This window comes from Coregonus lavaretus (genome assembly GCF_964263955.1).
Source record: "Coregonus lavaretus genome assembly, chromosome: 13".
NCBI lineage: Eukaryota > Metazoa > Chordata > Actinopteri > Salmoniformes > Salmonidae > Coregonus > Coregonus lavaretus.
In genome coordinates, this window is record NC_140000.1 from 11,973,684 (window position 1) to 11,997,122 (window position 23,439).

The 23,439-nt window shown below is 42.5% G+C and overlaps 1 protein-coding gene across 1 annotated transcript in view; it reads left to right on the forward strand.

The window, feature by feature from the left end:
* Positions 1–23,439, forward strand: part of LOC311140497 (cell adhesion molecule CEACAM1-like) — a 48,536-nt gene that overhangs the window by 20,934 nt on the left and 4,163 nt on the right. The window contains exons 2-7 of the mRNA XM_084175577.1: positions 1,801–2,124; positions 8,459–8,743; positions 9,266–9,532; positions 18,929–19,204; positions 20,053–20,307; positions 20,692–20,809. Of these exons, the coding sequence (XP_084031703.1) occupies positions 1,801–2,124; positions 8,459–8,743; positions 9,266–9,532; positions 18,929–19,204; positions 20,053–20,307; positions 20,692–20,809 (1,525 nt within the window). The remainder of the gene's footprint in view (positions 1–1,800; positions 2,125–8,458; positions 8,744–9,265; positions 9,533–18,928; positions 19,205–20,052; positions 20,308–20,691; positions 20,810–23,439) is intronic.

Genomic DNA, 23,439 nt, shown 5'->3' on the forward strand with positions numbered 1-23,439 from the left:
TCTGCACTGTTCTTCGATTAAAGGTATTTTTGTAAAATGTTCAGTGGAAATTGTTAAAAGTAGTCATAGAGTTTTATGGCATTTTGCAATCAATTGTTTTTATTTGGCATACTTTTAAAGTGAATTTTTTTTTGTCTCAGCGTCATTTTGTTACCGTGGAGTTGCCCTAAATCATTCAAAAAATAGAATTAAAGGGGTCCCGAGTAGCACAGCGGTCTAAGGCACTGCATCACAGTGCTGAGGCACCACTACAGGTTTGATCCCAAGCTGTGTCACAGACGGCCATGACCGGAAGCCCCATAGGGAAGCGCCAACCGGGTTATGGGAGGGGTTGGCTGTGACACCTTGGGGAGGGCCGGGCGCCTGCAACCTGACTTTGGTCGTCAGTCGAGCTGTGTTTCCTCTGAGACATTGGTGCGGCTTACTTCATGGTTAAGTGAGCAGTGTCTTAAGAAGTACCGCGGCTAGGCGGGTCATGTTTCGGTCATGTCTCAACCTACGCCTCTCCCAAGCCCATAGAGGAGATGTAGCAATGAGACAAGGTTGTAACTACCAATCGGGGAGAAAATGGGGTAAAAAAATCATTACAATATACAAAATATTTAAAAAAGGGAATGAATGTATCATAGTAGGCTAACATAGGCTGTGATGGCTTTAAAAAAAGAATGGAAATGCTCTGATTAGAGGAAGCAGAGTTAATGGGGTCACTCCTACGCGACGCTCGTCCCTCAACCAACAGTGCAGGAGGAATCAATGCGCTATCTGACGTAAGACAATGAAGTCCAACAGTGATTTTGAAGTTGGAACAATTATAATAATAATAATATGCCATTTAGCAGACGCTTTTATCCAAAGCGACTTACAGTCATGCGTGCATACATTTTTGTGTATGGGTGGTCCTGGGGATCGAACCCACTACCTTGGCGTTACAAGCGCCATGCTCTACCAGTTGAGCTACAGAGGACCACAATTCTTCAACCAATAAGATTTTTACTAGCTTGTTAGGCTAGCTAACATGACTAATAATAAAGTTAGCTAGATTGCTTAACCTTGACAATGTGGTCTACATTATCCATATTGAAAAGGTTGTAGTTGTCAGATGGTGTTACAACATTTTCTCAGAGTTTCCCACTTATAGACCCCCCAACTTGGAGGGTCGTTCAAGTGAAATGTCCCACTTGGAACTAGGAGCTACCGACAACTCCTATACAGGAGCACTTGAACACAGCATAAGTAGGCCTAGTTGGGCTTGATAAGGTGACGCCATAATGTCAATAAAGACGCCTTACATTCAACAAATCCAATTAGCTCTTCATAAGGCCTATAATAATTATAACGTTTGATGTAGCTAATGTAATGATGATGATGATGATGATGATGTGCAAGCTGAAATGGGTAATCTGCGATTGCTCCATACATTTCTGGACTTTTAAATTGATGAGATACTGTATAGCCATTGATTCTAGAAGAATATAACTTACAAATGCCTCATGAGTTTAGTTCAACTGTCTAACCCCATCAGAGCCCAAAATATAAGCTTGTTTTACTCAATTGTTTGTCAATTGTAAACCAACATATCTACAAACATACATTTGGGGTGTGGTGAGTGTGAGGGGTTGCTGCATAACACTACTCCCATAGCTTTGGGGACCCTCTTACAGTGAGTGGACCCATATTCAGAAAACACTCATGTTTGAACCAGCTGAACTTTGCTCTTCTGAAATCTGATATGTCTTTCATTACAGCATTTTGTGTTTGTTTTGGAGACATGATAATCATGCCCTATTATTGTTTCCTCAGGATATTGTGCTGGTCTAGAAGTGCTTCCACCTGGACCCGTGAATGGATCATTGGGAGGAAATGTGATTTTCAAAACCACCATCAATCCAACCACACTTATTTCAATTGCCTGGGACTTTGGTGATCCCCCTGTTCCCATTGTTAACTTTGTCAACTCTGCAGGTCTTTTGACCGGAGAGGGATATGTTGGTAGGATCAGTCTGGAAAATAGCACTGGATCTCTGGAGCTCAGGAAACTGACCCTGAATGACAATGGAACATTCCGAGTGACCATAAGAAAGGCTGATGTTGTCTCTCTGGGATATACGTCACTGAATGTTTATGGTGAGTTCCAAATGTTGCAGGGTAAGCTATGTACATAAAGTTACGTTCACTAACGTTACGTTCACGCAGGGCAATATTTTGAGAACAATTGTCACAATGCGTCAGTGTTTTCTTTGATCAAGTGTCAAACTAGTTAAGACGATCTAAGCAAGGCTGGCTGAGGTCCCTAAGGTTGAGATACCGTATGAAAACAACCGCTCACTCATTTAGGTCAACTACCAATTCTGGGTTAACACTTGGCGTTTTAAATGGTTTTGAGCATTATTGCAACATGGGCTGAACACAATATTCTATAATTTTACAAATTACCTTTTGAAATGGTATGTTCTCTTTTTTCCCAATTTATGAGAGGATTGTTCTTAGGTTGTACCTAGGTTATCTACTTTTGAACGTAGACTTCTACTTTGAGAATACATTTTTATTTACACATTATTTTTTAAACGTCCAGGCATTTCTGGCAATGAAACATTGAATGTGACAGGCCAAAGTACCCTAAATTAATGTTGCAATTTACTATCAATTGGTAAACCTACACTCTTTTGCAATAGGGTGGTGCAGTAAGAGGAGGTCTTTCATTAGCTGGCTTGTCATCACTGGTCAGGTGGGGGCTGTTGTGAGCAAGGTATTGTAGCGGACGAATGGACAGGGGCGTGAACCTGGGTCACTGGCAGGATAGGAAAACACCCTACACATTGTGCCAATAGGGTTTCCCCAGTGGGAAATGTAATGTGGCTTATTAGCAAAGATCACTACAGTACCTTATCTTCCAATCTGGCAGACATTGACAGACAAGAAACATCTAATTCATTACATGTATATTTTCTCATAATGTATGCAGTGTGCCAACAATGTGGACTCTGCTACCTCATGTGCTGTAGCGTGGAAAGAGTCAATAGAGCAAAGCGCAAGCCAGGTACCTGGTTGGGGTAAATACTAGTATGCCTAAACATGACAATGCCTTAACTTAACTTTACCCTAACCCTAACCTTAACCACCTGCTAGCATGCTTCAACTAAATATGTAAAAAAAACACATTATGTGCAAATACACAGTGAGTCTGCAAGGAATCGTTTAACTATACTCGAAACAGTATTATTATGTGTCTGTGCTTTTGTAGTGAGCAACAGTGCAGTGTTTTGTAAATAAAGGCCATGGTGTTCTGAGTAATTTTATAAGAGTGGCTGCGGATCCGAATTCTCTGGAACCCTCTTCAGAAAAGCTAATGGTCTGCGGCTCCTACGCATGTGTGTGATTCTCGACTTTATGCACAGTCTCTGTTCTACTCGTTCTGTTGCCCAGAGAACAGGCTACTCGTGGCACATTTCAGTGATGAATGGAGAATGGTGCTTGTTTAATAAAGTTAGATCAAAGCTGAATCAATGTCTGCAAGAACACATAATGATCTTATTCTACATATCAAAACCGAATATTAAAGCATTGTATAACTTTTTACTGTAAGACAAAAAACACCACCGCATTTCTTACAATATTTTAGGATGCAGCCAAAACTCAACAGCGTGCCCCACTTGGCAAGATATATGCTTTGAAGAATGAAGAATGGCACCGGAGGAGATGGCTGCCATTTTACGGGCTCCTAACCAATTGTGCTATTGTGTGGGTTTTTTTGCGTTATTTGTAACTAATTTTGTACATAATCTTCCACCGATTCTGCCACCGTCTCTTATGACCGAAAAGAGCTTCCAGGTATCAGGACAACGATTACTCACCTCGTACTGGACAAAGATTTTTTCTTTAACGAGTCGGACACGAAGAGTTTTCTTCAGACACCAAACAAGGCCCAAATCCCAGTAATTCGCATGAGAAAGTGACAGAGATATCGGGCACGTAGGTCGGGGTGCCTTGTAAGGATCCGACGGCGAGTGGGTAATCTGCCTCTACCATCAGTAATATTAGCCAACGTACAATCATTGGATAACAAAATAGACAAACCACGATCTCGGATATCCTACCTACGGGACATTAATAACTGTAATATCTTATGTTTCACCGAGTCGTTGAACGACAACATACAGCTGGTGGGATATACGCTGCATAGGCAAGATAGAACAGCTGCCTCCGGTAAGACAAGGGGTGGTGGTCTGTGTATATTTGTAAACAACAGCTGGTGCACGAAATCTAATATTAAGGAATTCTCAATGTTTTGCTCGCCTGAGGTAGAGTATCTCATGATAAGCTGTAGACTATATTATTTACCAAGAGAGTTTTCATCTATATTTTTTGTAGCTGTCTATTTACCACCACAAACCGATGCTGGCACTAAGACCGCACTCAATGAGCTGTATAAGGCCATAAGCAAACAGGAAAACGCTCATCCAAAGGCGGCGCTGCTAGTGGCCGGGGACTTTGATGCAGGGAAACTTAAATCCGTTTTACCTCATTTCTACCAGCATGTTAAATGTGCAACCAGAGGGAAAAAACTCTAGACCACCTTTACTCCACACATAGAGACACGTACAAAGCTCTCCCTCGCCCTCCATTTGGCAAATCTGACCATAACTCCATCCTCCTGATTCCTGCTTACAAGCAAAAACTAAAGTAGGAAGCACCAGTGACTCGGTCAATAAAGAAGTGTTCAGATGCTAAGCTACAGGTCTGTTTTGCTAGCACAGACTGGAATATGTTCCGGGATTCTTCCGATGGCATTGAGGAGTACACCACATCAGTCACTGGCTTCATCAATAAGTGCATCGATGACATCGTCCCCACAGTGACCGTATGTACATACCCCAACCAAAAGCCATGGATTACACGCAACATCCACACTGAGCTAAAGGGTAGAGCTGCCACTTTCAAGGAGCGGGACTCTAACCCGGATGCTTATAAGAAATCCTGCTATGCCCTCCGACGAACCATCAAACAGGCAAAGCGTCAATACAGGACTAAGATTAAATCGTACTACACCGGCTCCGATGCTCGTCAGATGTGGCAGGGCTTGCAAACTATTACAGACTACAAGGGGAAGCACAGCCTCGAGCTGCCTAAAGACACGAGCCTACCAGATGAGCTAAATTACTTCTATGCTCGCTTCGAGGCAACCAACACTGAAGCATGCATGAGAGCATCAGCTGTTCTGGACGACCGTGTGATCACGCTCTCCATAGCCGATGTGAGTAAGACCTTTAAACAGGTCAACATTCACAAGGCTGCAGGGCCAGATGGATTACCAGGACGTGTACTCCGAGCATGCGCTGACCAACTGGCAAGCGTCTTCATTGACATTTTCAACCTGTCCCTGACTGAGTCTGTAATACCAACATGTTTCAAGCAGACCACCATAGTCCCTGTGCCCAAGAACACTAAGGTAACCTGCCTAAATGACCACCGACCCGTAGCACTCACGTCTGTAGCCATGAAGTGCTTTGAAAGGCTGGTCATGGCTCATATCAACACCATTATCTCAGAAACCCTAGACCCACTCCAATTTGCATACCGCCCCAACAGATCCACAGATGATCTCTATTGCACTCCACACTACCCTCAACACCGGGGCCCCTCAGGGATGCGTGCTCAGTCCCCTCCTGTACTCCCTGTTTACTCTGTACCCATACCCCGTGTATATAGCCTTGCTACTGTTATTTTACTGCTGCTCTTTAATTCATTATGTTTTATTTTTTACTTAACACTTATTTTTCTTAAAACTGCATTGTTGGTTAAGGGCTTGTACGGAATCATTTAACTGAAAGGTCTACACATAAATATGCCATTTAGCAGACGCTTTTATCCAAAGCGACTTACAGTCATGCGTGCATACATTTTTGTGTGTGGGTGGTCCCGGGGATTGAACTCACTACAAGCGCCGGATCGAACCCATTACAAGCGCCGTGCTCTACCAGCTGAGCTACAGAGGACCACATGTTGTATTCGGCGCATGTGACAAATAAGATTTGATTTTTGATTTGATTTGATTGAAACAAAACACACATACGCTACCGTTTAACACCATCTGCTCTAAAATTCACTCACTGTACTTAAGGGTCTTTCTTTAAATAATGGGGCCAATGTGTGACATTGGGATAAGAATTTCAAAATGGTTTGAATCAAAAATAAAAAGGATTTTCCTGCTGTTCCACATGTGGACTTAGATGAGTAAAAGTTAATATATGCTAATTGGCCCATAACTCCGCCTAGGACTACACAGCCTTTAAGCAGGGTTCATACAGACATTGGCAAGTCGAATTCAATAACTTTTTCAAGCACTTCACTGTAATTTTTAAGGACCTCAATGTTATACAATTCTATAATTTATATACAGTGTATTCGGAAAGTATTCAGACCCATTGACTTTTTCCACAATTTGTTACATTACAGCCTTATTCTAAAATGTATTAAATTGTTTTTTCCACTCATCAATCTACACACAACACCCCATAATGACAAACTGAAATATTAAATTTCCATAAGTATTCAAACCCTTTACTCAGTACTTTGTTGAAGCCCCTTTGGCAGCGATTACAGCCTCAAGTCTTCTTGGGTATGACGCTATAAACTTGGCCCACCTGTATTGGGGGAGTTTCTCCCATTCTTCCCTGCAGATCCTCTCAAGCTCTGTCAGGCTGGATGGGTAGCGTCGGTTCACAGCTATGTTCAGGTCTCTCCAGAGATGTGCGATCGGGTGCAAGTCCGGGCTTTGGCTGGGCCACTCAAGGACATTCAGAGACTTGTCCCAAAGCCACTCCTGCGTTGTCTTGGCTGTGTGCTTAGGGTCGTTGTCCTGTTGGAAGGTGAACCATCGCCCCAGTATGAGGTCCTGAGCACTCTGGAGCAGGTTTTCATCAAGGATCTCTCTGTACTTTGCTCCGTTCATCTTTCCCTCGATCCTGACTACTCTCCCAGTCCCTGCCGCTGAAAAACATCCCCACAGCATGATGCTGCCACCCCCATGCTTCACCTTAGGGATGGTGCCAGGTTTCCTCCAGACGTAATGCTTGGCATTCAGGCCAAAGTGCCTCGATACAATCCTATCTCGGAGCTCTACAGACAATTCCTTCAACCTCATGGCTTGTTATTTGCTCTGACATGCACTGTCAACTGTGGGACCTTATATAGACAAGTGTGTGCCTTTCCAAATCATGTCCAATCAATTGAATTTACCACAGGTGGACTCCAATCAAGTTTTAGAAACATCTCAAGGATGATCAATGGAAACAGGATGCACCTAGCAAAGGGTCTGGTGTTTTATTTTGAATTAATTTTCAAAAATTAAAAACAAAAACTGTTGTGATGAGGAAAATGTTTCATTTAGGCTGTAACGTAACAAAATGTGAAAAAGTCAAGGGGTCTGAATACTTTCCGAATGCACTGTAATAATTGTCAATGTAATAATACATAAAGTTACATACAAAAAGTGTTTTTAAAAAAGTAGGCCATTACCCACTTTAAGAATAATTACTTTTTTTTAGGCCTTGCCAATGCATTGATATTCCAATTATAATTACATTCTAAAATCTGTGAGAATAATTTGGACATTGCCTGACTAAATAGATTGGATGCATGCATGGTGATTTTTCTGTAGGCTATGTGGCCGATGCAGGCACACATAATAAAGCCATGAATAGCGGTAGCATTAAGCTCACCATTTGAATCTCACCATCTCTGTTTTTATGAGAAAGTGACCGAAAACCAGGTAGATTTTTTTAATGGAAGGATTTCCCGTGTAGCTCAGTTGGTAGAGCATGGCGTTTGCAACGCCAGGGTTGTGGGTTCGATTCCCACTGGGGGGTCAGTATGGGAAAAAAAAGACTAAAATGTAAAAATGTAACATTAGATGTTGTTGTCCTCATAATAACCACATGTGGTTTTACTGTGCAACACCCTTCAATTGAAGCAGTGGGAAATAAATGGAAGTGGCCACATGTCTCACAAAAACAGATCAAAAATGAAATCACTGATAATAATAAGGGAGCAGGAGAACTTGTAAATTGGCTACATTAATTAAAATGAATTTTCAAGCACCAAATTGAGGAAATGTCTGATTTTCAAGGTAGACCTATTCCAGTACTTTATTTATTTTTTGCTCCAAATTCAAAGATCAATTATGCTATTTCAAGCCCCTTGCATTGTAAAAAAATAAAAAAATAATGTTTATTGATGCAATGATGTGTCAATATAAGTAACATAATAAAAAAATCCCTGGAGCTAGAGATATCTGTTTTTTAGCATGGGCTGCACCTCAATCCAACGTATCCGCCTATGGTGGCCTTCCGCATCTGCTATTGCAGCATCATGGCTTTAGACACCTTGGAACACCTTGCTTTAGACACATGCATTTGTACACAAACACCTTGACAGATGTCATCTACGCTCTCACCCACAGATCCCATTTCAAACGTGACTCTGAGGGCCAACGTCATTGATCTAGTGGAACTGAATGACACTGCCATTTTCACCTGTTCTGTGTCCTCTGGCTCCTCCCCCCTTTCTTACCACTGGCTGAATGGCAGCTCTGAGGTCACAGCCAGAGATGGAATTCAGCTTGGTGATGGAGGCCGTACTCTCACCATAGCCAATGTGACCCAGTATGACCAGGGTCCATACAGGTGTATTGTGTCCAACCCCGTCAGCAGAGAACCCAGCCAGAATGTAACCCTCACCATCAGCTGTGAGTCTCTAACCTGCATATCTAACTTATCTACATGCATTTATGTAAACGTTGTTTACCTTTCACCATGTAGTTCACGTACAGTACTGTAGCCATCTCTTGATTTTGCTTCCTGCAGTACCTGTCTGCATAACTGTAACTGCTTAAGTATAACTACGTATATTGCATATAATGTCAGATGCTTCGGTTACAACGTTATTGCCTGTTCTGTATATCACTAAGACCTACTTAGGAAAACAGTCTTGTGGCAGGTCTTAATGTTTTTTTCTTTTCTTTTATCACTTCATCCTTTTGCCCCTAAGATGTAGCTTATATTTCTGTTGAATCCAGCCTGCCTACTGTATGTGTTGGGTGGCTGATTGCTGGTGATGGGACACTGAAGCTAGCTAGATAGATACACTAATGATAACAATAACCATCTTAAATGGGTCATTTGAAGATGGTCTAAAAAGTATCATTACATCACTGTTGGTGAACCTCCCCTCTTTAATGCTGGGGTTAAACATGGACCATTCATTACAGATGGTCCAGAAAACACAAGAATGAAGGTGACCCCTCTAGATGTCCTGTATGGATCAGGGTCAAACCTCACTCTGTCCTGCTCAGCTGAGTCCAGACCTCCTGCCCAGTTTCAGTGGCTTCTGAATGGAACACTGCTGTCCAATATGGGACCAGAACTCAGGCTGGAGAACATCCATGCCAATCAGAGTGGTAGCTACAGCTGCTGGGCCCATAATATCAGAACCCTGAGGTACCAGACATCTGAGCCCTCTGACATCACTGTGCTGGGTAAGTGGCAGAGAGGAGAGGAGATGGAGACAGTCATGGGAGGAAAGAGAGAGACTGGCTCTGGGGTGTCATGGCTGAACTAACTGAAATGTTTGTAAGGTTTGTTCTCAAGACCTTTGCAAGGTCTTTGAGTACACCATCTTCCTCGATGTGCAGGGGTACGAGCCCTGGTGTACTTCATAAACCGTTTCAATTTCCATATCTACTAGGAAGCTAAATGTTTGTTTCTTGGGCTTCAGGAATGTGACTGAAAAAGTGCCTCACGTCTTGAAAAATAAAAAAAATTAACTGATTGAAAGTATAAGGGGCGAACAAATGCCATGGACAAGGCTACAATGGCGCCAGTGCAATGAGAGGAGCTTACTCAGGTGTTCAATAGCTCATATCAGACCAAGAGCCTAATGCTTTTTATATACTGTAGTTCACTATGAGTTTTAGTTTAGAAAAAGATCTCTTGGCAGAAGCAACAGTTACAGGGATGGTAAAAACAGCTTGATTGCCGTAGCAACATCAGGGAATCTGGGCAGTAGGGAGGAGTGCTTAAAATACAGCAGTTCTGCAACATCTTTAATTGAGCCTCTCATTCTCCTTAATTGCCTGCCTCAAAACATTATGGAGAGATTGGATACTGCAAAGCCAATAAATTGGCAGATGCAAACAGATTATAATATTTAGCGGACAACAGTTCTTGAGGGCTTGAAAAAGGAAACAGTTAGCGATTTTTTTTCATACTGGTGAACTGGCGTTTGAGTTGTGGGGTTGCAGTATCAACAGTCCCTTATCTATGGTATATCTTGGCATGACTGTATTACTTGGCATTAATAGACTGGTTTTACGCACAACAGCATTCTCTCCAAGCTGGGAGAGAACGCGAGGATGGCTCATGCAGGTTCAGGTAGCCTATACAGGACAGCTGTATATTTAAAAAAATGAATTGGTATCTGATTAGTATTCTGTTGTATCGAACATTTTATTTTACAATCTGCAATTACTGAAAAAGTAATTACATTATTGCCACCAGCCAGCAGTTTAAAAATGGCAGCATTGCGACACCGTGTAAGCCCTATAGCTTCATGAAATATTAGGCTTAACCTGAGAAAATTACGACCAAATAGACCTACCAATAAACAGTTATCCATTAGCTAAAGCAAAGCTATGCCCTGGCACCATAGAAGCCCATCATCGATTCGATAGGCATGCAGCCGCATAGACGTTGCAATTTCAGCACCAACGACACCGATCGGTAGTCGGTAGCCTTTCTTGCGGGGCCCAAGAAACTGTGTTACGCCAGTGCGAGGTAATTAAGCAGATATGTACATATAACTAGGAATAAAGTGACGGATAATAAACAGTAACAGTAGCAGCAGCGTATATGATGAGTCAAAAGTTAGCGCAAGAAGGGTCAATGTAGATCAGGGGTGTCAAACTCATTTTAGCTCTGGAGGAAAATCTATTCCCAAGTGGGCCGGACCGGAAAAATCATGGTATATATAACTTAAAAACAACAACTTCAGATTGTTTTCTTTGTTTTAATACGATCAACATACAACATAAAGCTGGAGCCTGAGGACAGTGTGTCCAAAATAGTACAAGCACAACATCACTATTAATCATAAAACACGTCAAGTTTATTTGAAAATTCTAAAGAAAAAGAACACACAAACACACAATGCCTCAGTGATTAACAGAACTGTTTCACAGATCTCAGAACTATATCAGGATGTCATTTCTCAGGCAGAAATGTAGATAAAAATAATGAAATCCTGTTCCCCAAACAAGTGCAAGAACCACAGAGTCAAGAATAGGTTAAATATACAAATAAAATAAAATCAATTAAAAACAATAGCACATCAACATAAAAACATATAAATATAAAGCTGGAGCCTGAGGACAGTGTCCAAAAGCACAACATCACTATTAATCATAAAACACCTAAAGTTATTTGAAAGTTCTGAGGACAAAGAACACACAAACACACAATGCCTCAGTGATTCACAGAAGTATATCACAGATCACAGAACTATATCAGGGTGTCATTTCTCAGGCAGAAATGTAGATAAAAATAATGAAATCCTGTTCCCCAAACAAGTGCAAGAACCACAGAGTCAAGAATAGGTTAAATATACAAATAAAATAAAATAAATTAAAAACAATAGCACATCAACATAAAAACATATAAACATAAATCTGAAAGCGTTGCTCAAACTCCCGTAACAGTCCCGTTATTTTATCTTTGAACCGCTTCATGTCTGCCACATGTTGGGTCACGCACACATTTTTCAGACAGGGGAAGTGAGCTGCATCACCACCGGCAAGTTGCGTCTCCCACAATGACAGCTTCAACTTGAATGAACGTATGCTGTCATAATACTGCGTGACAACTTTGTTGCGCCCTTGCAGCTGTTTGTTCAAGTTATTCAGGTGCTCTGTAACATCCACCATAAATGCAAGGTCCTGCATCCATTCTGCGGAATGAAATTCTAACACTGGTTTGCCCTTTTCTTCCATAAACTGTTCAATTTCTTCTCGTAAATCAAAGAAACGCCTCAGCACAGCACCTCGGCTTAACCATCTTACCTCAGTGTGGTATGGCAGGCCATAGATGTGGTCTTTCTCTCTGAGAAGGCTGTCAAACTGACAGTGATTCAGGCTTCTGGATCGGATGAAATTAACAGTTTGGATGACCACCTTCATGACGTTATCCATCTTTAATGACTTGCAACACAAAGCCTCCTGGTGCAAAATACAGTGAAAAGTTAAAAAAATCACGTCCTTCATTTGCAGATTGCACTTTCTCTCTGAACTTTGTCACAACGCCTGCTTTTTTCCCGATCATTGAGGGTGCACCAGCTGTAGCCAGGCTGACAGCGCGGGACCAGTCCACTCCGACCCTGTCCAGCGCGCCGACGAGTGCGGTAGAAATATCAGCTGCTGTCGTTGTATCTGTCATCGGCACCAACTCCACAAACTCCTCGGTAACGGTCAATGTGTCATCAACTCCGCGGATGAAAATGGCCAGTTGTGCAACATCTGTAATATCTGTGCTTTCATCAATTGCAACCGAAAACGCAATAAATGACTTTACTTTTTGCTTCAACTGGCTGTCCAAATCCACTGAAAGATCGGAAATCCTGTCTGCAACTGTGTTTCTTGTCAGGCTGATATTTGCAAAAGCCTGCCGCTTTTCAGGGTGCACAATCTCCGCTGCCTTCATCATGCATGTTTTTACAAATTCACCCTCACTAAATGTTTTGAAGCCACTGCGATTTCATTAGCAATGAGGTAGCTAGCTTTCACTGCAGCGTCACTGATGTCTCGGCTGTGAGTAAACACAGACTGCAGTTTCTTCAGACCCGCCAACAGTTCATTCACCTTCTCTCATCTCCGCTGTCCTTGAAAGTTGTCATATTTGTCGGCATGAAGACTCACATAGTGGCGACGAAGGTTATATTCTTTCAGCACTGCAACATGCTCTGAACACACCAAACATACAGCTTTCCCATTCAATTCCGTGAATAAATAGGATGACCATTTTTCTTGGAACATTCTGCACTCTGCGTCCACTTTTCTCTTTTTTGACAGAGACATATTGGGGCAATGAGGGTGCCAAAGCACATAATGTTAAAAGTAGAAGCCGTAATAAATATCGCGGGCAAAACAAAGTAGCTCATTGGCTGCACGTGCTTGACCTACTTGCTCTGCCCCGGTATAAACAGTTTGCTTGCTTAACACAATTGCTATTGCGCCATCCAGTGGACGCAATTGGAACAGCAGTTTATTTTATTGAAAAATTGCAGCGCATTTTTATACTTAAAAAAAAAAGAAGACATTTTTTTTTTCTTTTTTTTTCGAAATCATCTCGCGGGCCGGATTAAACCCGTTTGCGTACGTTTGACACCCCTGATGTAGATATTCCGGGTAGCTATTTGTTTAACTAACTACAGTGGCTTGCGAAAGTATTCACCCCCCTTGGCATTTTTCCTAAAATAGATTTTTTGGGGGGTTTGTATCATTTGATTTACACAACATGCCTACCACTTTGAAGATGCAAAATATTTTTTTATTGTGAAACAAACAAGAAATAAGACAAAAAAACTGAAAACTTGAGCGTGCATAACTATTCACCCCCCCATTGTCCTGCTGGAAGGTGAATCTCCGTCCCAGTCTCCAATCTCTGGAAGACTGAAACAGGTTTCCCTCAAGAATTTCCCTTTATTTAGCGCCATCCATCATTCCTTCAATTCTGACCAATTTCCCAGTCCCTGCCGATGAATAATATCCCCACAGCATGATGCTGCCACCACCATGCTTCACTGTGGGGATGGTGTTCTCATTGTGATGAGAGGTGTTGATTTCTGAGCCAGACATAGCGTTTTCTTGATGGCCAAAAAGCTCAATTCTAGTCTCATCTGACCAGAGTAACTCTTCCATATGTTTGGGGAGTCTCCCACATGCCTTTTAGCGAACACCAAACGTGTTTGCTTATTTTTTTCTTTAAGCAATGGCTTTTTTCTTGCCCCTCTTCCGTAAAGTCCAGCTCTGTGGAGTGTATGGCTTAAAGTGGTCCTATGGACAGATACTCCAATCTCCGCTGTGGAGATTTGCAGCTCCTTCAGGGTTATCTTTGGTCTCTTTGTTGCCTCTCTGATTAATGCCCTCCTTGCCTGGTCTGTGAGTTTTGGTGGGCGGCCCTTTCTTGGCAGGTTTGTTGTGGTGCCATATTACTTCAATTTTTTAATAATGGATTTAATGGTGCTCCGTGGGATGTTCAAAGTTTCTGATATTTTTTTATAACCCAACCCTGATCTGTACTTCTCCACAACTTGGTCCCTGACCTGTTTGGAGAGCTCCTTGGTCTTCATGGTGCCGCTTGCTTGGTGGTGCCCCTTGCTTAGAGGTGTTGCAGACTCTGGGGCCTTTCAGACCAGGTGTATATACAGTGGGGGAAAAAGTATTTAGTCAGCCACCAATTGTGCAAGTTCTCCCACTTAAAAAGATGAGAGAGGCCTGTAATTTTCATCATAGGTACACGTCAACTATGACAGACAAATTGAGAATTTTTTTTCCAGAAAATCACATTGTAGGATTTTTAATGAATTTATTTGCAAATTATGGTGGAAAATAAGTATTTGGTCACCTACAAACAAGCAAGATTTCTGGCTCTCACAGACCTGTAACTTCTTCTTTAAGAGGCTCCACTGTCCTCCACCTGTTACCTGTATTAATGGCACCTGTTTGAACTTGTTCTTAGTATAAAAGACACCTGTCCACAACCTCAAACAGTCACACTCCAAACTCCACTATGGCCAAGACCAAAGAGCTGTCAAAGGACACCAGAAACACAATTGTAGACCTGCACCAGGCTGGGAAGACTGAATCTGCAATAGGTAAGCAGCTTGGTTTGAAGAAACAACAGTGGGAGCAATTATTAGGAAATGGAAGACATACAAGACCACTGATAATCTCCCTCGATCTGGGGCTCCACGCAAGATCTCACCCCGTGTGGTCAAAATGATCACAAGAACGGTGAGCAAAAATCCCAGAACCACACGGGGGGACCTAGTGAATTACCTGCAGAGAGCTGGGACCAAAGTAACAAAGCCTACCATCAGTAACACACTACGCCGCCAGGGACTCAAATCCTGCAGTGCCAGACGTGTCCCCCTGCTTAAGCCAGTACATGTCCAGGCCCGTCTGAAGTTTGCTAGAGTGCATTTGGATGATCCAGAAGAGGATTGGGAGAATGTCATATGGTCAGATGAAACCAAAATTGAACTTTTTGGTAAAAACTCAACTCGTCGTGATTGGAGGACAAAGAATGCTGAGTTGCATCCAAAGAACACCATACCTACTGTGAAGCATGGGGGTGGAAACATCATGCTTTGGGGCTGTTTTTCTGCAAAGGGACCAGGAAGACTGATCCGTGTAAAGGAAAGAATGAATGGGGCCATATATCGTGAGATTTTGAGTGAAAACCTCCTTCCATCAGCAAGGGCATTGAAGATGAAACGTGGCTGGGTCTTTCAGCATGACAATGATCCCAAACACACCGCCCGGGCAACGAAGGAGTGGCTTCGTAAAAAGCATTTCAAGGTCCTGGAGTGGACTTGCCAGTCTCCAGATCTCAACCCCATAGAAAATCTTTGGAGGGAGTTGAAAGTCCGTGTTGCCCAGCGACAGCCCCAAAACATCACTGCTCTAGAGGAGATCTGCATGGAGGAATGGGCCAACATACCAGCAACAGTTTGTGAAAACCTTGTGAAGACTTACAGAAAACGTTTGACCTGTGTCATTGCCAACAAAGGGTATATATCAAAGTATTGAGAAACTTTTGTTATTGACCAAATACTTATTTTCCACCATCATTTGCAAATAAATTCATTAAAAATCCTACAATGTGATTTTCTGGAAATGTTTTCCTCATTTTGTCTGTCATAGTGGACGTGTACCTATGATGAAAATTACAGGCCTCTCTCATCTTTTTAAGTGGGAGAACTTGCACAATTGGTGGCTGACTAAATACTTTTTTCCCCCACTGTATACTGAGATCATGTGATTGATCATGTATCACTTAGATTGCACACAGGTGGACTTTATTTAACTAATTATGTGACTTCTGAAGGTAATTGGTTGCACCAGATATTATTTAGGGGCTTTGTATCAAAGGGGGTGAATACAAATACACGCACCACATTTCAGTTATTTATTTTTTTGAATGTTTTGAAAAAAGTAATTTTTTAAATTTCACTTCACCCATTTGGACTATTTTGTGTATGTCCATTACATGAAATCCAAATAAAAATCAATTTAAATTACAGGTTGTAATGCAACAAAATAGGGAAAACGCCAAGGGGGATGAATACTTTTGCAAGGCACTGTATTTAGCAGTCTTATGGCTTGGGGGTGGAAGCTGTTCAGGGTCCTATTGTTTCCTGTTGGGTCCAGACTTGGTACATCGGTACTGCCTACCGTGCGGTAGCAGAGAGAACAGTCTATTACTTGGGTGGCTGGAGTCTTTGACCATTTTTAGGGCCTTCCTCTTACACCGCCTGGTATAGAGGTCCCAGAGGGCAGGGAGCTTTGCCCCAGTAATGTACTGGGCCGTACGCTCTACAATCTGTGTTGCCATGCGGTCCAATGCCAAGCAGTTGCCATACCAAGCTGTGATGCAGCCAGTCATGATGCTCTCAATTGTGCAGCTGTAGACGACGTCGTCCCCACATTGACCGTACGTACATACAGTGCTATGAAAAAGTATTTGCCCCCTTTCTAATTTTCTCTACTTTTGCATATTTGTGATACTGAATGTTATCAGATCTTCAACCAAAACCTAATATTAGATAAAGGGAACATAAGTGAACAAATAACACAACAATTACATATTTATTTCATTTACAAAGTTATGCAACACCCAATTCCCCTGTGTGAAAAAGTAATTACCCCCTTACACTTAATAACTGGTTGTGCCACCTTTAGCTGCAATGACTCCAACCAAATGCTTCCTGTAGTTGTTGATCAGTCTCTCACGTCGCTGTGGAGGAATTTTGGCCCACTCTTCCATGCAGAACTGCTTTTATTTTATTTTATTTAACTAGGCAAGTCAGTTAAGAACAAATTCTTATTTACAATGACGGCCTACACCGGCCAAACCTAGACGACGCTGGGCCAATTGTGCGCCGCCCTATGGGACTCCCAATCACGGCCGGTTGTGATACACCCTGGAATCGAACCAGGGGGTCTGTAGTGACGCCTCAAGCACTGAGATGCAGTGCCTTAGACCACTGCGCCACTCGGCATTACTGGAACCATGTCGTCCAAAAAGTTATACTTTTGAATCATCTGTCCATAGAACGTTCTTCCAAGAGTCTTGATGATCATCCAGGTGCTTTTTGGCAAACTTGAGTCAACTTTTTGGATGAGATGGGTCCCATTATGCCTGGCGAAAACCAAACACTACATTCCACAGTAAGAACATCATACCAAAGGTCAAGCATGGTGGTGGTGGTGTGATGGTTTGTGGATACTTTGCTGCCTCAGGACCTGGACGACTTGCCTTAATAGAAGGAACCATGAATTCTGCTCTGTATCAAATAATTCTACAGGAGAATGTCAGATCATCCGTCTGTGAGCTGAAGCTGAAGCGCAGCTGGGTCATGCAGCAAGACAATGATCCAAAACACACAATCAAATCTACATGAAAATTGCTAAAAAGCAACAAATTGGAAGTTTTGGAATGGCCTAGTCAAAGTCCAGACCTAATCCCAATTGAGATGTTGTGGCAGGACTTGAAATGAGCAGTTCATGCTTGAGAACCCACACGTCACTGAGTTAAAGCAGTTCTGCATGGAAGAGTGGGCCAAAATTCCTCCACAGCGACGTGAGAGACTGATCAACAACTACAGGAAGCATTTGGTTGGAGTCATTGCAGCTAAAGGTGGCACAACCAGTTATTGAGTGTAAGGGGGCAATTACTTTTTCACACAGGGGAATTGGGTGTTGCATAACTTTGTTTATGAAATAAATATGTAATTGTTGTGTTATTTGTTCACTTATGTTCCCTTTATCTAATATTAGGTTTTGGTTGAAGATCTGATAACATTCAGTATCACAAACATGCAAAAGTAGAGAAAATTAGAAAGGTGGCAAATACTTTTTCATAGCACTGTATCCTAACCAGCTGCCACTTTGAAGGAATGGGACAATAATCCCGGTGCTTATAAGAAAACCCGCTACGTCCTCCGACAAACCATCAAACAGGCAAAGCGTCAATACAGGACTAATATCGAATCCTACTACACTGGCTCTGACGCTCGTTGGATGTGGCAGGGCTTGCAAACTATCAAGCGTTACAAAGGGAAACCCAGCGCGAGCTGCCCAGTGACACGAGCCAACCAGAATTAAGATGTTGTCATAGATTTGAGAGCTCTTCTGCACCTATTACACTACTAAACTTAATAATTTATTTTATTTATGTTTTATATACCATGTGTGGGCCTTTACTTTCTTTATCATACACAAAGTTTACCAAGTTGCATTTTCATTTCACTTGTGCTTTGTGTTTTCAGGCAACTGTTACTGTTTGACAAAATAATATATAATCTACATTATAAACTGGGTGGTTTGAGCCCTGAATGCTGATTGGCTGACAGCCGTGGTATATCAGACCATATACCACGGGTATGACAAAACATTTATTTTTACTGCTCTAATTACGTTGGTAACCCGTTTATCATAGCAATAGGGCACCTCTGGGGTTTGTCGTATATGGCCTAAGAATTTAACCGTGGTATATTGGACATATACCACACCCCCTCGTGCCTTATTGCTTAATTATAATCTAGGCTACAATCTGTATTATCAATTCAATTCTGATTTATATACCATTGTCCTTCACAGAACCAATATCTGGTGCTATCATCACTACTACCCCAAATCCTCCAATCATCGAGGGGAATTCTGTCACCTTAACATGTGCTGCTTCTGGCTCCATCATCACCAGAGAGTGGATGAAGGATGGTCAGCTTCTGTCTGCTGGAGGCAACATAATAATCTCTGAGGATAAGAGAGTGCTGTCCATAAACCCTGTGAAGAGAACAGACAGTGGAGAATACCTGTGTAGAGTCGGCAACCCCATCAGCACCGCTGATGCTAATCACAGTCTCATTGTAAACTGTAAGTAGGCCTACTCTGCTATAAACTTGGGTTTACAATGACTGTTGTTTAACATTTTTTTGTTGCATTTAATATCTGACAGTTACAGTGTAAATGCTGGATATGCAAGAGTATGCAAAGCTGTCATCAAGGCAAAGGTGGCTACTTTGAAGAATCTCAAATATATTTTATTTGTTTAACACTTTTTTGGTTACTACATGATTCCATGTGTTATTTAATAGTTTTGATGTCTTCGCTATTATTCTACAATGTAGAAAATAGTAAAAATAAAGAAAACCCCTTGAATGTATCACGTTTCAGGTGAAGACCCAGATGCAGAGTGTCGAAGTAACAAAAGTTTATTACAAAAACAGGGGGCAGCAAACAACAGGTCAAGGGCAGGCAGAGGTCAGTAATCCAGATCAGCATCCAAAAGGTACAGAACGCCAGGCAGTCTTAGGGTCAGGGCAGGCAGAGGTCAATAATCCAGGGTGGTGTGACAAGGTACAAAATGGCAGGCAGGCTCAGGCCAGACAGAATGGTCAAAACCGGGAAACTAGAAAACAGGAACTTGAGATAGACAAGCAAGGGGAAAACCGCTGGTAGGCTTGACAAGACAAAACGAACTGGCAACAGAGATACAGAGAACACAGGTATAAATGGGGAAGATGGGCGACACCTGGAGGGGGGTGGAGACAATCACAAAGACAGGTGAAACAGATCAGGGTGTGACAGAATGAGTAGGTGTGTCCAAACTTTTGACTGGTAGTGTATATATTTATATAACAATTTGAGTGTATAACATCACACTGATTACCAACTAACAAACACATTGCTACCTCTAATTTGAATGGTAATCTGTGTTACAGATGGACCTTATGGTATGGAAATCAAGGGTCCAACTGAAATAGAAGTAGGACAGAAGTTTACATTGACCTGCTCTGCTGACTCCAACCCACCTGCCAACTACACCTGGATGCTCAATGGAACAGAGATACCTGGACATTCACCTGAGTTCCCTAAAGAGAAGAGTGAATACTCTGACAGTGGGGATTACACCTGTACAGCAACAAATGATGTCACTGGAAACAAAACATATGTGGTCCATAAACTGTCAGTAAAAGGTAAAGTTAGCTGAAGCTTTAAAGACAATATGAGCATAGTAAATCGATAGTAATTACATTTTTAAGAATCTCCAGCTTGCATAGCATACAGTAGGCTATTTCACTTTGTACATATGTAAACTGCAGTAGTTTTTACGCCATAGTGATATCTATTTTAAAACCTGCTCCTGATATGCTATGTAAGAATGTTCCATTTAGAAAACTTGCTGCAAGATTATTCATTTGTATTAGTTTTGCATTTCAAACTTGTTTTGAAATAATGCCATTAGGTGTATTTGTTGTGTTGTAATTGTCACCTAGATGCACTGTAATGTGCAGTTATGTTTCGTCATTGTGTGTAGCCTTTCTCTAATCTGTGTATGGTTCTATCTCTGGTCTCTGCAGCGGATGGCTCTCTAACTCCAGGACTGTCTGCTGGTGCCATCACTGGGATTGTGATTGGAGTACTGCTGGTTGTGGGACTGGCAGTTGGTGTTCCAGTCTACTGCACGAAGAAAAAGGGGTGAGAAAAAAAAAATACAACATGTGTAGACCTTACTGTGAAATGCTTACTTACAGGCCCTTAACCAACAACACAGTTCAAGAAATAGAGTTAAGAAAATATTTACTAAATAAACTAAAGTAAAAAATTAAAAGTAACACAATAAAATTACATAACAATAAAGAGGCTATATACAGGGGGTACCGGTACCGAGTCAATGTGTGGGGGTACAGGTTAGTCGAGGTAGTTTGTACATGTAGGTTGGGGTAATCTGTAAAGGAGCTTTTTGGACCTAGACTTGGCGCTCCGTTACCGCTTGCTGTGCGGTAGCAGACAGAACAGTCTATGACTTGGGTGACTGGAGTCTTTGACAATTTTTTGGGCCTTCCTCTGACACCGCCTAGTATATAGGTCCTGGATGGCAGGAAGCTTGGTCATGTACTGGGCTGTACGCACTACCCTCTGTAGCGCCTTATGGTCGGATGCCGAGCAGTTGCCATACCAGGCGGTGATGCAACTGGTCAGGATGCTCTCGATGGTACAGCTGTATAACTTTTTGAGGATCTGGGGACCCATGCCAAATCTATTCAGTCTCCTGAGGGGGAAAAGGTGTTGTCCTGCCCTCTTACCGACTGTCTTGGTGTGTTTGGACAATGATAGTTTGTTGGTGATGTGGACACTAATGAACTTAACTCTCGACACGCTCCACTACAGTCCTGTCGATGTTAATGGGGGCCTGTTGGGCCCTCCTTTTCCTGTAGTCCATGATCATCTCCTTTGTCTTGCTCACATTGAGGGAGAGGTTGTTGTCCTGGCACCACACCTCATCCCTATAGGCTGTCTCATCGTTGTCGGTGATCAGGCCTACCACTGTTGTGTCGTCAGCAAACTTAATGATGGAGTTGGAGTCGTGCTTGGCCACGCAGTCGTGGGTGAACAGGGAATACAGGAGGGGACTAAGCACGCACCCCTGAGGGGCCCCGGTGTTGAGGATCAGCGTGGCAGATGTGTTGTTGCCTTCCCTTACCACCTGGGGGTGGCCCGTCAGGAAGTCCAGGATCCAGTTGCAGAGGGAGGTGTTTAGTCCCAGGGTCCTTAGTTTAGTGATGAGCTTTGTGGGTGTTGAACGCTGAGCTGTAGTCAATGAACAGCATTCTCACATAGGTGTTCCTTTTGTCCAGGTGGGAAAGGGCAGTGTGGAGTGCGATTGAGATTGCGTCATCTGTGGATCTGTTGGGGCGGTATGCGAATTGGAGTGGGTCTAGGGTTTCCAGGATGATGGTGTTGAAGTGAGCAATGACCTGCCATTCAAAGCACTTCATGGCTACCGACGTGAGTGCTACGGGGCGGTTGTCATTTAGGCAGGTTACCTTGGGCACAGGGACTATGGTGGTCTGCTTGAAACATGTGGGTGTTACAGACTCGGTCAAGGAGAGGTTGAAAATGTCAGTGAAGACACTTGCCAGTTGGTCAGCGCATGCTCTGAGTACACGCCCTGGTAATTCATCTGGCCTCGCATCCTTGTGAATGTATTTTTTTTAAAGTGTTAAGTAAATAAAATAAAAGCAAATAACTAAAGAGCAGCAGTAAAATAAAATAACATTAGGGAGGCTATATACAGGGGGGTACCGGTGCAGAGTCAATGTGCGGGGGCACCGGCTAGTCGAGGTAATATGTACATGTGGGTAGAGTTAAAGTGACTATGCATAAATAATAGACAGAGTTGCAGCAGCGTAAAAGAGGGGGGTGGGGGTGAGGGGGCAGTGCAAATAGTCCGGGTAGCAATGATTAGCTGTTCAGGAGTCTTATGGCTTGGGGGTAGAAGCTGTTGAGAAGCCTTTTGGACCTAGACTTGGCGCTCCGGTACCACTTGCCGTGCGGTAGCAGAGAGAACAGTCTATGACTAGGGTGGCTGGAGTCTTTGACAATTTTGAGGGCCTTCCTCTGACACCGCCTGGTATTGAGGTCCTGGATGGCAGGAAGCTTAGCCCCAATGATGTACTGGGCCGTACGCACTACCCTCTGTAGTGCCTTGCGGTCGGAGGCCGAGCAGTTGCCATACCAGGCGGTCACAACCCACAGAGGGAAACCACAACTGTATGCAGTATAAACAGGAAGAAAGGGGGAAAGTATTAGCTTTGTTGCATTTCTCCCTGACCTCTGACCCTCAGGTTTATGTGTCTCTCTGACCAATAGCTGAAACTAAAACAGATGTTTGTCAATGATGTGGTTGCCTGATTCCTAACAGACTTTAACTCATGGAACTTATAAGGTTAGAGGCCATGGAGAGATATTTCTAAAGTTCGGTAGTCAATTATGAATTCCTATGTTGTCACCATTTGTTTAGAGACCATTTACTGTGATAGAGCCCTATCATAAGTTGTCTCTGTGTTTTAACTCCAAGGTATGGCTTTTCAAGTAACCAAACACACATTTCTGGAATCAGATACGCAATCATCAGCTATAATAAGAGAGGGTTTCAAAATAAAAAGTAATAAACAATGTGTGAAGGCTGTGGAAAGGTCAGTTGAAGGGCAGTTGACCATTACCTATAGGTCATTATAGACGGATAACAATCAAAGTATTGCGCCGCAGGGTGAAGAGGAGATACATTGAGTATACTGTAGTTTACAGTAAAATGAGTTTATAAT